The 15,772-nt window shown below is 40.3% G+C and overlaps 1 protein-coding gene across 3 annotated transcripts in view; it reads left to right on the plus strand.

The window, feature by feature from the left end:
- Positions 1-15,772, plus strand: part of LOX (lysyl oxidase) — a 50,824-nt gene that overhangs the window by 30,685 nt on the left and 4,367 nt on the right. For 2 of the 3 annotated variants that reach the window (XM_018571029.1, XM_018571036.1), the window contains exons 3-6: positions 2,194-2,331; positions 6,501-6,657; positions 13,599-13,694; positions 13,778-13,897. In XM_018571029.1, the coding sequence (XP_018426531.1) occupies positions 2,194-2,331; positions 6,501-6,657; positions 13,599-13,694; positions 13,778-13,897 (511 nt within the window). Of the gene's footprint in view, positions 1-2,193; positions 2,332-6,500; positions 6,658-13,598; positions 13,695-13,777; positions 13,898-15,772 lie in introns of those variants that run through there. The other variant, XM_018571022.1, reaches the window with a different exon arrangement.

Genomic DNA, 15,772 nt, shown 5'->3' on the forward strand with positions numbered 1-15,772 from the left:
GCATTTAAACATTATTTTGGGCTATACTCGTCTTATACGACGAGTATAGCCCAAAACCTATATTTTAACACAAAAAGGGGGGGGGGGTCGTCTTATACGCCGGCAAATACGGTAGTTTGGTAAAATGGTACATGAAAGCTGTGAGGTTATCCTTTATATTATTGCCTTGCCAATTTTCATGAGCTGGTTTGTGCTTTTATAGTATCCTGTCTTTAACTTAATATATGAATGGTCTATGTAACAGTGGAGAGCATGACCTTGATTGGGGGGGGGGACAAATTTTGTCTTGCAATTCTAATTCTAGACCATGTGCTTCTTGTCCTCTCAGAATGCTGGGAGGCATGTCAATCTAAAATCCATTTAAGTGTTAGACCTAAATATTCAGCTCATTGTAGTAAAGGAATTAATTTCACTGCTAAACTCTGTAAGCACCCCATGAGAGATGTCCTACATTACTGGGAATCCATGGCAAATTATGTGATGTGTAAAATAAACTGAGACCAGTCATGATGTGATAAGCTCTGGTTTACAGCCAGTTTTGTTTTTTTAATAAAAAAGTAAGATTGTTAATACAGCTCCCTACAGACCCAGCACAATTAGAATGTAAGACGGACTGTGTGCTTTATACATCTGGAAAATGCTTAGTATGTGTGTGCCCGCTGATGATCCATAGTACTGAACTTCTTTTGGGTTCATGTCTAGTACATCATGCACGCACATAGCTACATAGCTTAAGAGGTGAGCACATTTAGTTCATTCAGAAATCTTAGTTACCCGACTCCAGTATGTCTAAGGAAAAATTACATAACTTTATTTACTTTGGCAACATCTCCTGTAGCAGGAATGTGCAGCTGATAAATCAGCCCAGACTTAATTGTAATTCTATGTATAGACGTGTATAATCAGTGACTTCTCTGATCTATGGAGTTGGCATACAGAACTGTTCACACGACAAGACGTGGGCAGCCTAAGTCACATAAGCTGCTATAACTATATGAAGTTCTTTTTATTGTTAATTGTGTTAGCTGCAGTAACTGGTAGTTAATTGGAACTTCTTAGAAAGAGAGATACATGTTTAATTAACACATTGGCCTAATCACTCAAACTAAATATTACAAAAAAACTCTTTAATAATCATCTGCTGCTGTGTAATTCACATCTACCAGGTTTTAGTATCTTCATACTCTACTCAAACTCACCCTTGTAGAAATAATATTTGAAATGAGTGGTCACACACTCTTGGGCTTGTTATTATTAGTATTATTATTATTATACAGGATTTATATAGCACCAGTAGTTTGTGCAGTGCATTACAATATAAGGAAGACATTGCAATTACAATACAATTCAAGCTAAGATGGTAAGAATGTTATAGATTTTCAATTACCGACCTGGGCAAGGTGTATACAAGGACTCTGTACATCAATTCTATAAGGTAGTAGAAGGCTGGTGTATCTTATCGCATACCTATGCAATGCAGTCCAAGTTGTAAAAGAAGAGTATGTATATTTAACTTTACAGCAGCATATGTCTTTAAATCCCCCCGCTTTGCTTATCCCTGACCATTGCTGGTGTTCAACACTTGCATGCAGGCCCGGCGCTACCGCAAGGCAAGTCGAACGGCTGCCTGAGGGCGCTGAAGGGTGAGGGCGGAAAAAACAGGGCATTTTGACAAGTACTTACCATCAAGATGGTTACTCCTTACCATCTTGTCCTGAATTGTATTGTGATTGTAATGTCTTCCTTATATTGTAAAGGGCTGCGTAAACTGTTGGCGCTATATAAATACTATGTAATAATAATAATAATTTAATACTTATTACTGCTTTGTGAATGGTGCCATACATTGATTTTGGGAGGAAATATGTGGTTTCCTGATATCTATTTGTTGGATTAACAGTTTGGAACATCAGAAACGTATCCTGCATTACCACCTACAAATATTAATTATTGTTCATGTTCTCTGTTTAATGGTGTTTTTTCCCCCTTTTCGGTGTGTGAGTCACACTGAGTCATGCATTTTTATATTATTAAGAAATTAGTCTTTAGTTTTGTCATGTTTTGTGTTTTACTGAGCACTTCTAAATATTCATGCATTAAAACCTATGCACTGTACATTCATAAAAACAAACGTTTTTTATATCTAGAAAACTATTGGCTATAGTGTACTAATGGTGTTTTTTGTCTTTGCAGTTCAGCCTATCGATCTGATGTCAAAGATTATGACCAGAGAGTGCTTCTGCGCTTTCCCCAAAGAGTGAAGAATCAAGGTACAGCCGACTTCCTTCCCAGTCGACCCCGCTATTCATGGGAGTGGCACAGCTGCCATCAGTAAGTCCATGTTTATTTCACATTGAGGGGTCAATTTGCAGTATTTATTTCCTGAGCTCCTTAGCTCCATCTAGTGGCCATAAGGTAATATTACAACATGCTACATTCAAAATGTGAAAAGCTCTATCTAGTGACCATAATGTATTAATACAACACTACATCACCTCACCTATGCACTCCTTGCAACCTCTCCAACACCCCTTTCCCGCTCTCTGACCACAACCTTGTCAGTTTAACCCTCAGCCTGTCCCCAACCCTGAATCCACCTACACGGCACACTGTCACCTGGAGAAACCTTCGCCATTTCAACCCTTCTTTTCTCTACCCTGTTCTGCTCACTTTCATCCTCTCTAGACACTTTGGCTCCCCTCACTACACGCAGACGTAGACGTAGACCACGTCCACTACAACCGTGGCAAATTAAAGAAACCAGACATCTAAAAAGACATAGCCACGCTCTTGAACGACTGTGGAGAAAAACTAGGCTTCTGCAAGACTTCACCCTGTACAAAGCTGCCCTCCTAAAATATAATTCCTTCCTCTGTGCTGCCAAACAGACTTATTTTGTCACTCTCATTAACACACTCTCATCCAAACCTCGTCAACTCTTTTCTACTTTTAACTCTCTACAGTGTCCTCCACCGCCCACTAACTCAGGACATTGCGATTCATTTCAAAAACAAAATAGATACAATTCGGGATCAGATCGCCACTGTTCAGTCACCTTCCCCTATTCATGTACCAGATTCTCCATCACACTTGCTACTTTCCTCTTTTGACCCTTTCACCACAGAGGAAGTTACAAAGCTTCTCTCTGACACCCACCTCACCACTTGCCCCCTGGACCCTGTTCCCTCACCACTACTTCAGTCACCCTCTTGCTCTATCCTACACTCTCTTACTCACATTTTCAATCTCTCACTCTCTACTGGCATCTTTCCCTCCCCTCTAAAGAATGCCCTGGTCACTCCAATACCCAACAAACCCTCAATGGACCCTACCGACCTCAATAATCTCAGACCAATTTCCTTACGCCCATTCACCTCCAAACTCCTAGAACGCCTCATCTACATCCGCCTGAGTCGCCACCTCGATGATAACAACCTTCTCGGCTCCTTACAGTCTGGCTTTCACCCCCTACACTCCACTGAAACCGCCCTCCTAAAACTCACTAATGACTTACTAACAGCTAAAAACAACGGCCACTATTCCTTACTCTTGCTATTAGACCTTTCTGCTGCTTTTGACACGGTTGACCACCTGCTCCTCCTCAAAAAACTCCATTCGCTTGGCCTACAAGGCTCTGTTGTGGTTCTCCTCCTACCTATCTAAGCACTCCTTTAGCGTCACCTACAACTCTAACTCCTCCCCTCCTCTTCCTCTTTCTGTAGGGGTCCCCCAAGGCTCTGTCCTTGGACCCCTTCTCTTCTCTATCTACACCTCCTCCCTTGGTCAGTTAATAACCTCACATGGCTTCCAATACCATCTCCATGCCAATGATACTCACAATGTGTAGGACTGCTTGCTTTCTGATGTGTCTCTCCATCAGAAAGTCATGGAAAATGTTGCTGATGGGACACAGTCAGAAAAAGGGGTCTTAACACTTCCTAATCTAAAGCAATAAGACTTGCGTATAGTATAATCAATGTCAAAACATGTTTTTTTTATTTTAGATAGAGTAGGGAATCATTATTTTTTTTTTGCCAAATGTGTCCCATTGGGGACATTTCCCTTACCTGTCTGCCTTCTGGAAACAATAGCAAGTAAGAGGAAATATCTCCAAAGTGAGGAAAATGTCCTGCTAGACATTTGTGACAGTAAAAAGAGTAGGAACATTTTGCCTTTATTCCTGTTCTGATGTTGGATATTACCTCACTTTCCATTCTGGTGATAAAAGGCACAGGACAAATGCCGATCAAAAATCTCCCGATTGGGAACCCATTAGAAAAACTGTAATAAAAAACTTCAGTAGAAAAAAGATTTTCTGTAACATCCAATTGCAGAGCTGTTTAGATCTCAAAATAAATCTTGGTAATGATTTTGTCATAAGATCTTCAAGAGTCAGTGGGAGGCATGCAGTGTCTGTGCCTTCACCCATCACTGACATCCATGACATACTGAAACATGGGTAATGGAGATGGCAGTCATGGTGGTGGTGTTTTGTTTTTTTTTACAAAACGGTGGAATGGTTAGTTTTGATATACATAGCATTTAGCAGAGTTCTTCCCTAAGTCATGTAATCTAGTAAATCAATATTCTTATAACTTAAGAATACAAAACTTGATTGGAATTTATTGCCTTTTTTCATAAGAATTTCCATCCAATTTTGCTGTGCCTTAAGGGTTTACTTTTGTCAAATCGTTGTCACTCAAACACACAAGTTTAAAGAGATTCTGTATTTCATCTTGCTATCACAGTTTTAGAACAGGAAATTATGAAAATGCTGATCTCCTGAACATCTGGTTTTATTCAGCAACGTGAAAACTGGTGGCTGTACATTTCTTTTTTCCCTTTTGAGATCATGTCTTTGCTATGTTCAAATATTTGATGATGCACATCTATATTTTTAGTTAAGTGAACCTTTTCCAGTAAAATAATGATCGGTTGCGCTTGCTTTCCACATTCACCTTTGTCTGTCTGTATTTTAGATTACCACTCTTTATTTTTTCCAGCACCACGGCACTAAATTAACTTCATGGCTCTTGACTGATTAATGGCTAAAGGATTGAATTCTATGTATTTATATAACTAGTGGTTCACAAACCCCATTTTAGCTTCCCCTAATGTTGCTAACAATAGGTCCTCACTTTCCAAACACATACATAACTAAATATTTATCTTAAAACAACTCTGTTCCATAAGCAAGGTTACTTAAAAAGGGGGCCTGCAAAGAAGCAAGTGAACATTTTCCTCCCCTTTATCCCTCTGATGCAGAGAAATCCCTGGCTGAAGCTTCTTCAAAAACCAATGCTTCCAGGAGTGTTGACTCCCGTGTCCTCAGTGGTTCCTTCCGCTGACTCTCACATCAGTAGAGGATACAGGATCCTCTGTGCTGCAATCTCCCCCTCCTCTGACAGGCACAGCCAGTGCAGAGGAGGATTTCTGTACCCAGGATGTAAACATTGTGAGATGCCGCCACCATCATGGAGACGTAAGTACACACAGATATTAGAGATTCTATGCCTGATTAATTTATAGGACTAAGGAGTGAGGTCTGGACTAAAGAGTGTAGTAATTCTTCAATTCTAATTCTATGTGAAGAATCCAGAAGCTCAACACTGAAGGTAAATTCTGAATCAGGCAGATGACAACAGTCATCTGCTCTCATTATAGGGCACCATTTCCTATTCTGCCTCTACTGAATTGCTTTCAGATCAGTAGTGACCAGCTGTGGGAGACATTCATACTCCATGTGTAGGCCTTTGTTCATCAAGCTGCAATATCACTTAAAGGAGAACTATGAGGCGAGTGAAAATCACTCAGCTTCATAGTTCTAGCCAACCTGTGACAATGAAACTGTCACAGGTCGGCTCAATAGAGCGGGAAGTGAGTGAACACATACTGTCGCTCGCTCACTTCTCGATCTATCCATGCAGAGAGCCGTGACCGTCACTCACGGCTCCCTGCAGGGATTCCCCCCTCCCCTGTCCGATCCTCCAGCGCTGACTGGCGGAATGGATGGGGGAGGGGGCGGGTACAGCTGGCTCTGCCTCTAGATAGGCAGAGTCAGCTGTCAATCCCGCAGCTGGGTGGATCTCGACAGTAAAGTCGGGATCCATCCCGGCTGCGGCGTCTCAGTATACCGCGAGCTGTAGCTCGCGGTATACTGAGCTTTGGGTGACGGGAGGACGCTAGCTTGTGTCCTCCTCACGTTACCCTTAGGAGAACTATGGGGAAAAGCCCTAACCCCATAGTTCTCCTTTAAGGTGTGCTAAATAGCTTACAGTAATGCTGGTTGACAGTTCACTATAGCATAATTTAACCTGCTTAAAATATGTTATCACATAACCAGGCCTTTCATTCTGACTGATTGATATCTGAGCAGATAACAGATCAATCGCTTGGTCTAACCTATTCTAGCTGATGAGCAGTCAGTTAATAGATAATGTTACATAGCAATGGCAGAACCATCTAAGCATGATTCATAATTTATGTGTCATTGTCAACAGGCATTATCACAGTATGGATGAGTTCAGTCATTATGACCTGCTTGATGCAAGCTCACAAAGAAGAGTGGCTGAAGGCCACAAAGCAAGCTTCTGTCTAGAGGACACTTCGTGTGACTATGGATACTATAGACGATTTGCATGTACAGCACATACACAGGTGAGCTATTTAACAAAGTATATCTTTTTAAGACTTTCGTTCTGAAATTTGCAAAGTTAAAGTGTATGTATAACTAACCCTACCCTACGTTTGGAGAATGCAGGGTGGGGTAAGAAACCCTGTCAAGTTTTAATTGCTATCTGTGACCTCGCTAGGCAGATTCACCCTTTCTGTTTGTCCTGGGCTCCATTCTCACTAAGATATAAAGTGATGGGAAATCCAAAATTTTCCAATTGTCCTCAGAACAGGAGGTGTGAAAACTGTCTATGAAGGGAGGTCCTCTCAAGAGATTTCCTCTCACTTCCTCTTGGAGGCAGGAAGTGAAGGTGAATCTTCCACATAGAAACAGAAGACACAGACCAATCTAGGCTGTTTATTATGCAAACATAGTTCATCATCCAATAAAAGAGAAGGACAGAGCAAGAGGAATGGAGTACAATATCATCTACAAAGAGGGGGGAGCTGGTTGTTTGCCATGAGTGGCAGTATAGCAAAGGCAGGAGGGGGAGGTTGATGCAGAAAACAGCTCTTCTGTGATGTGCTCGGTGTAGAACTGACCACACACCTGATACTACAATGTCCTGAAGGTAGGGAGCCTAGGAGGGCATGATGTGCTCAAAGGTCTCATTTCAATATTAACTATCAAATGACCAATATAAGTGAAATCTCTTTTGTGCCACAGTTCAGGTTTGTGTGTCCTTCTTTTTTACTAAAAGCTAATGATTTAGCAGAAAATCTAATGGAGAACAAAAAACTGGAAAACATAAAATAATGAGCTGAATGAAATTCAGCCACAAGGTATTTGACAGTAGCAGCTATTAAATAGGCAGATATTTTATCCTATTTTTAGATATCAATTGGAGATTTATTTTACAAACATTTTTCTCACTACTTCTGGGGTTTAACACTTGCCACTAATATTCCCTGAAAGTGATGCATATTATCCTCTGTACATCATACCCCTTAGAGTTAATAAAATATAACATTTATTCAGTCTTTTAAAAAATAGTCTTGTCTTTTCTAGCAGCCTTTACATTTTAAAGACAGAGAGAGAGAGAGATAGGTATTCCTTTTTATATTTTTTATCCCATTTTTTTCTTTATATTACCATGTTTTTTATTTTATCTCTTTCTCTCCTTTAGATGTCAAAAGCTCTTCCTCTTTAACTAATTTTCCCCCAAACACCCATATCCAACATGTTTTGCCAATTTAATTCAATTGGATTTGTGCAGTTTTTACAAATGTGCCCTAGTGCATGTGCTCATGGTGCATTTGCACACACTTTATTTGCACGTGCACTAGGGCACTTTTGTAGAAATTGCACAAATCCCTGATGGTCAATTACATTTGCAAAACATGTTGGATATGAGTATTTAGGAAGATTAGTTAGAGAAAGAGAGCTTTTGGCAAAGGAGAAAAAAAAAAAAAGAGAGAGAAAATAAGGGAAAAATGGGGGAGGGAAACAAAATATATAATGATAAGGAATTACCTCTCTCTATTTTAGATATTAAAGCTGAGCCCCAGGCAAAGCAGTATATATAAACAAAAACCACCCTATGGCTTACCTAAAAGTTGTTCTGTATTCTTCCTCAGTGCCTCATGTATCTAGCAACCCAGCATCAAATTTGTTAAAACAATGCCGCTATCCCTGCGCTTCCATTTCACACAACCAGCTCTCTTCCTTATGCAAGCCTGCCTGTCATTTACTGACCTATTGTAGTCTTAAGTCTCCAGTGCTACTGTGATGAAGATATGTGGATCCTCCTTGGACTTTCTCTGCCACTACAACTCTGGCATTACTATCACCATGACTACAGTCCCATAGGATCATAGGACATGTAGTTTTGTGAGGCACACCTAAGTTCTTTTGGCTCTGCATTGACTAATTTAAAACAAATTGGGGGTTGTTTTAGTTGCTAATGGTGAGGGAACACTGCATTAAAAATTAGACTGTTGCTGGAGTTTAGCTTTAACTGTGAGAAATGTTGCTTTGCTGGTCCTGGCGTCTTGTAGATTTAATGTTAGTAGAAATAATGTTGTAGCCTTTTGCTTTAGAAAAAAAAAAAACACCTTTACTCCTACCTAACTCTTTACATACCTTATGAGATCCACATCAATAGTTTCTACAAAGCTGCAGGCCAAAAAGTGCATGTCATAAATATTCTGTGGTGTTTGACAGAGAAGTAAGTGAAAGCTTTAGAAAGTTTATAAACCCTTTGGACTATCAGTTGGACACTTTGGGGTCTATTCACGAAGCAGCCGAAGGATCTATCCATAGCTTCGGCCAATCCTTCGGCAAGCTTCGGCCCCAGGCTGCTGTACAGGCTATTCACTATAGCCCGTACAGCTCCCGAACTTGGCCGAGCTGCTCAGTCGAGCCGAACGCATATGCCTCGGGTCGGCCGCGCCGTGCTGAAAGCCGACTTCTGACAGCTGGGCGGAGCCAGCCGTGATCTGGCCACTTGCAGAGTTGCTCCGGCCACTTGCAGAGAGATCAGCGTCCCTGGTTACCAGCTAACCAGGGACACTGATCTCCAGACAGCAAACTCTCCCGGGCGCTCCAGGAGTCTCCCAATCCCAGCCGCCAAGGAGAGGAACACTGCTTTTTCTTTTTTTTTATTCTGACACGGAGCCGTTTTGGCCATAGGAATGCATAGCTAGATTCCTATTGCCTATTTAAATTTGCAATAGCCAATAGCAAACTAGCATTGCACCCGTCCTCTGCTGCAGTTCTCCATCAGGTCCACCACTACTGACAGCAGCAGAGGGCGGGTACAATAGCTAGTTTGCTGTTGGCTATTGCAAATTGAAATAGCCAATAGGAATCTGGCAATGCATTCGTATGGCCTAAAATGTTTTTTTTTTTCTATTCTGACTCCGTTTCAGAATAAAGAAAAAAAAAAAGAAAAAGCAGTGTTTCTCTCCTTGGCGGCCGGGATTGGGAGACTCCTGGAGCGCCCGGGAGAGTTTTTTTTTCTTTTTTTGACGGCAGCAGAACCGCCGGCCAATAGAAAACAGTTGGGCGAAGCTAGCTGTCACTACTAGCTCCGCACAATCGTTTTCTATTTTTATTTTTCTACTTTTTCAACAATTTTTCTGTTCTGCTCTGTACCACAGAGGGACAGAGCAGAACAGCCGAGCCAAATGCCGCTTAGGGGCATTCGGCTATTCACTCACTGCTGTTCGGCATCTATAAGAATAGACCGAACAGCAGCGAGTAGCCTGCCGGAGGTTCGGCTTAGCCAATCCAGATGTTGGATCGGCTGAGTCGAACTCCTTCTGCACTTTGGGTCGGCCGAACATGCTGAGCAAGTATACGAAATCTCCAGAGCTCCAGATCCCAGCTGCAAATAGGAAAACCTGGAATAACCTGAAAAGCCAGGTTCTTCCTTATAACATGCTTTACCTTCTGGACCCTCTCCGCCCCTTTGGCTGAGAGTCCTGGGTACCAAGGTCGCCATCCTCCACCGTGGCATTGGCTTACACTGCCACAACCCCTTTAGCTTCTGTAGCTCGCGGTATACTGGGCTTAGGGTGACGGGAGGACGCTAGTTTGTGTCCTCCCTTTACCCTAAGGAGATCTATGGGGAAAAGTCTTAACCCCATAGTTCTCCTTTAAGCAAATAGGTGCTTAATCATGAGCAGCTTCATTTAGGCCGAATGGTTTTTGGCCTCTGAATGATTCATAACACAGCGCTGTACATACTGCACAATTGGACGTAATATATTGTAAAGCGTGCCATCACACTTGAACTGATTATCAGGGGAGGCAAAATGTAAGCTAATCCTGTACTATTGGCAGATGACACAGAGCAGGAGCTGATTGCAGACCCTGGGGGGAGGAAGAAGAGACAGAATAGCAGCTGATTCTGGCAGATGTTAAAATGAGGAAAGGAGCAACACCTGAGCATTGATTATTGGGAAAGATGCCACAGCAGGACTTAACTGCGGATAGGGGAGGCAATAAAGAGAATGCAGAGTGTGAGCTTATTAAAGAACCCAGAGAGAGAAGAGAACTTATATAAAAGTGGAGTAGGACTGAACAATGCAGAGTAAACTGAGTGGGAAATAACTCTGGACCAAATGGAAAATGGAAAAAGGAAGTGAGCCTGAGCATGGTCAGGGGACAGAGTGTAAATTGGTCCTATATGAATGAAGGGAGGTACAGCAAAAAATATTCCTGAACAGGGGAGCAGAGCAGACGTGGAGCTGATGGTTGTTAAAGGGTTGGTTGGTGGGTATGAAGTATGATACAATTAATACTTATGAGAGGTTTGTAACTGTGTCTGATGCAGCTGGCAAAACTTTACACTAGGGCTTTGGAGTGTATTACGTAAATCAGAATCAGTTTATTTCTAACGAAGTTTGGAAATTGGCCATTTATTTTTCACTGGGAGGGGTTGACTTCAGACAATAGCCTCAGTCTCCAGTGTTACAAACCAACTCTTGACTTGAAGTGTAACAGCCAGGGAACCTAGCATAGACTGCTTATACCTAGGTGTAGAACGTTATGGTGTTTAGCATTCCACAAGCTGTAAATATCAAATTGACAAGAACAGCTTTATCCAAGGAAAAGAATGGAGTGTTCTGCAAGTAGAACGACAGGTTTGAAAGAAGGTAAGAGTTACTTGGCTTCATTGAATATGCACATTTTCCTTATGCTGCATGAAACCCCAGACTTTATTTGATCAGAAGCCATTTTTCTATTCAAACTCAGTGCCAAGAATTTTTTTAATCCCTTTCTGTAACAGCATCCACCACGTCTGCAGTGAACCGAACATGTCCTACATTCATCTAAGCTCTATAGCCTAACAATGCCTTCAAACGTGCCTGGCTGCAAATAAACAGCACATCCATTTTTTTCTTTGGAACTAAAGTTTAATATTTCTTTTAGTTCATTCTTAATGTATTTATCACTCAATTGCAAACATGTCAGTACTGTCAGGTATAAGAGGTCTTTGATGATTTCCCTGCTAGCTTTTATTTCCTATTGGGAACTCTAGCTGCAAGATCTCTCTGCCATAGTTTCTAGCTCTGCTTCTGCAAAATAAAGTCTGGACATCCAGCCATACTTGAAAAGGGTGGATGCTAACTTCTAAATTACACTGCAAAAAAAAGGAATTAAAATGAATCTAAAGCCAAAGTTATTTGCACCATTTTAGATGTCTGTAGAGAAGGTTTAGGACTCCTTCCATGCTTTTATTGCTAATGTAAAAAGGTAAAAATTTGCGCTTGTGGATCTCTCTCCCTTTTAACCCAATAGTTGACATCTGCAGTGAGAAAACCAAAACAGATCAAAGATCTTTGGTCAAAATAGCTACAAACAAAAGTGCACCGCGCTATGTCCCCTCGAATTTAACCATTATCCCCAACCTCTAAGAAACAAATATTCAATAGCCAATGTGAACGAAATCACATCGACCGCTGAATATGTTACAGAAATCAAACATAACAGTTACATAACCCCATTGTGTAACAATGAATAAGGAACCTGTGTTCTATTGTGAATATATCAATATTTGTGAATGAATAACACAGTCCAACCAATCAAAGCCCCCTAGTGTTACTCCTTCAGTCCTCCAGCTAATGTTTTAGCATCAATCAATAATACAAATTAATGAATAAATAAAAAAATGTGTTAAAGTTCATATTAATGAATTCATCCAATAAACTGATGCTCCCCCGTGCTCCACCTTCATGCGATATAGAGCTCATAAACACTCACCAGATCCAGCTGATGAGATAGAATGAAAAAGGAATTCCTCTTTCTCTCCCTTAGGGCAGGAACCTCCCACATTTCCAGTGCATTCCAGACCAGGCAAAATGAGGCATGCAGTATTTTTCTGGTCTGGAACAGACTGCGCTGGTGTGAAGAGGGCCAGAAATAGCATAGGGATACATTATTATTATTATTATTATACAGGATTTATATAGCGCCAATAGTTTGCACAGCGCTTTACAATATAAGGAAGACATTACAGTCACAATACAATTTAAGACAAGATGGTAAGGAGGGCCCTGCCCGTGAGGGTCTGGTACCAATCTGGTCTGGTCTGGAGATAATCTGGATGTGGTGTGAATGGGCCCTTAGACTAGTGACAACTTCACATCGCAAACACTGATGTTCTCTCACGATACAATGTTCATCAAATATATTTCTGCATGAAGGTGGAGCATATACTGTGAGAAAAGTTATAACTTTTTACTGGACAGAGAGTTTCCAAATTAAAAACAAAGGGAGCGAGTAAAACTACTAGTGAGTAGTCAGTAGTGGGTGTATCCATAGCATCCGGTGTAAAGTAATCCATGAACAAAAATTAAATGTATTTCGTACTTTTTAAACATATTCTAACTTACTAAAGGTCACACATTGAAACCAATAATTGAGACTAGCTTTGCGAGACTAAAGCTTCCTTCTGTAGGGAATAAAAAGTTGTTATCTACCCCATGATGAAGATTGCATTTAATATCAATATCTGCTCCCATTGGCTATGGTCCTTAAAAAGTGCCAATGTTTTTTCTTTTTATTGCATTTCTTGTTGGTCAATCTTTATGTTCAGCGAGGCTTATTGGAGCCATAGCTCTTATTAGTCTCTGAATTTAGGAATGTTTCAAAATGTATCATAATCATTGATTTTTCCCCCCAGTATATTCTGTATTTATCTGGTGGGTACATTATATGCAGCTCTTAAAATGTACATAGAACCATTTTCACTAAAGTGTTTGTATAGCCAATTTGTTTTTAGTTTTGCATTAGAGTTTTTCATGAACTATTTTTGGATCTTCCAATGTTAGATATTGAAGTTGCAATATGTTCTCACCACCTCAATGTGATCTATCTATCTATCTATCTATCTATCTATCTATCTATCTATCTATCTATCTATCTATCTATCGTGAATGTGTAGACAGTCATTGTGAACATGTTTTCCTTGTTTCAGGGACTCAGTCCTGGTTGTTATGACACCTATAATGCAGATATTGATTGCCAGTGGATTGACATCACAGATGTAAAGCCTGGAAACTATATTTTAAAGGTATTTCAAACAAACCTGGCAGATTACACATGACATTGATTGCAATAGTGGTATGTGATCACACATACAAATCTATTTTTTAGGTCAGTGTGAATCCAAGCTACTTGGTGCCAGAATCTGATTATTCCAATAATATTGCTCGTTGTGATCTACGGTATACTGGGAATCATGTGTACACTTCCAGCTGTACAATTTCTCCGTAAGTATAGACTTTGTATTACCATACTAACAATGTCACATAAAGCATTTATAAGCGTATGCCTTTCAGGAAAACCAATTACATGTACTTCTTCCACAAAGCATCTGCTACCCAGAGCTGATGTGGCGCAATATAGCACAATATAGTGGTGGTTCTAAAACTGTGTTTATTCCATTATGCCACAATCTCTGTTACACAAAGCAGTGTGTAGGTGGATGACTTTTGACTATGGTATAACCCTGTTACTACATGTTGTTGTAATGCAGTGTTATCTAAACTCATGCCCAAGCATCACCAATGGGTTTTATTGAAGCACATAGTTAGTTCTAAATAAGGAACACCTGAGAATTAAAACAAATATGGTATGTTTGAATTAGAAGCTTAGAATATACTGTATAGAACTAGAACATAGAAATGTTTTTGTACAAGGAACAATAATATGACAGATGAACATTTTTCTGCAGTGAACCTCCATAAATAAATATATACAGTACATGATGTACATGATTTAATTATTACTTGCATGCAGACCCTGTCGCCACACCCTTCATACCACACCACACCATTTCAGCAAGAATTTTCCCATAAGATTATATGTGCATTTATGGTATTTTATGCATGTTACCTACTTGAAGAAGCCACCCTTGGGTAGACGTCCAAAATCCCTGAGGGTGCTGCTGGGCACCACCGTTTTAACTGTGACTTAGAGTTGTCATTAAAGTGACACTGTGAAGTGTTTTCCTTCATTCCTACCAAGCCACTACATAAAAGATGATATAGGTTAGTGAGGGGCTGAGGAGATGGGCCAGCACTTGCAGAAGAGAGGGCTGTGATGTACAAGGAGAGAGGGGCTGTGATAGGGAATTCACTCTTCTTAGAATATTCAGAGGCACATTACAAGTGAATAAAAAATGATTTTTTTGGAATGGAACAATAGTGAAAGTAAGCATTTACAGTAATTGAGTTTTCCCTGCGTTTACCTGCAATTTGCAATTGGTAACAAGGTCACTTTAACATTGTAGAATTATTTGTCCAACTAAAACATTTTTGTTTTGAAAAGTATATGCATTGGAATCTTACTTAGTTTTTGCTGATCTATGTTTCCTATCACTTCCTTTCCAAGGAACAATTTTATCACCAGAACCAGAAGTGAGGACAATATCTAAGGGGGACATAGGCAGCAATGAAAACGCTATTGTAGGGGAAGGATAGAATCCCCCACCAGCTTGTATTGCTGTACGTGCCCCTGTAGTATATTTCCTGTCTGAAAGACATGTCACCAGCAAAGGAAATACAGGGAAATCTGCCACATATGGCCTAAGACAGCAGTAAAACCTGGTATATGTACCTACCTGTCCCCTTTTCTACCAAGTTTTGTTGGAGTTAAACTTTGAGAGGTGCTTTGCTATTAAATAGAATAATATATTCTATGTTCCTTTCATGCAGAGTAGATATTCCTAAGTGAAAGAACAGCAGAAGTCACTGACAACTATTCTTTACCTTTCTGCTATTCAGTTGCTATTTACAATGGACAAAGCAGCCACCTGCTGATTTAACTTTAAAGTACTGTTAGTGATACTTGAAGCTCGCTGTTTTATTTCTAAATGAGGCAGTGTAGCATGTCCTTTTGAAAATGTAAATAATATTTGACTAGGTTATTATATACATACAAAAAGAAAAACCTTTTGCAAATAAAATTAGATTTTGACCATTCTAATTTTTATGCAAAACATAGTAGCTGACTAGAAATGAGGGCGGCCATATCAAGCTGTTTTCCAAATTGCAGAGACATGTGTAGCTTTTTTGTTGATGGAAGGCCTTAGCGTTCTGGTAGGTCTGAGAGTGTAACCAAGTGAAAGTCATTGAAGAACATTATTCT

The sequence above is a fragment of the Nanorana parkeri genome, unplaced genomic scaffold, assembly GCF_000935625.1.
Source record: "Nanorana parkeri isolate BGI_ZX_2015 unplaced genomic scaffold, ASM93562v1 scaffold40, whole genome shotgun sequence".
Lineage (NCBI taxonomy): Eukaryota > Metazoa > Chordata > Amphibia > Anura > Dicroglossidae > Nanorana > Nanorana parkeri.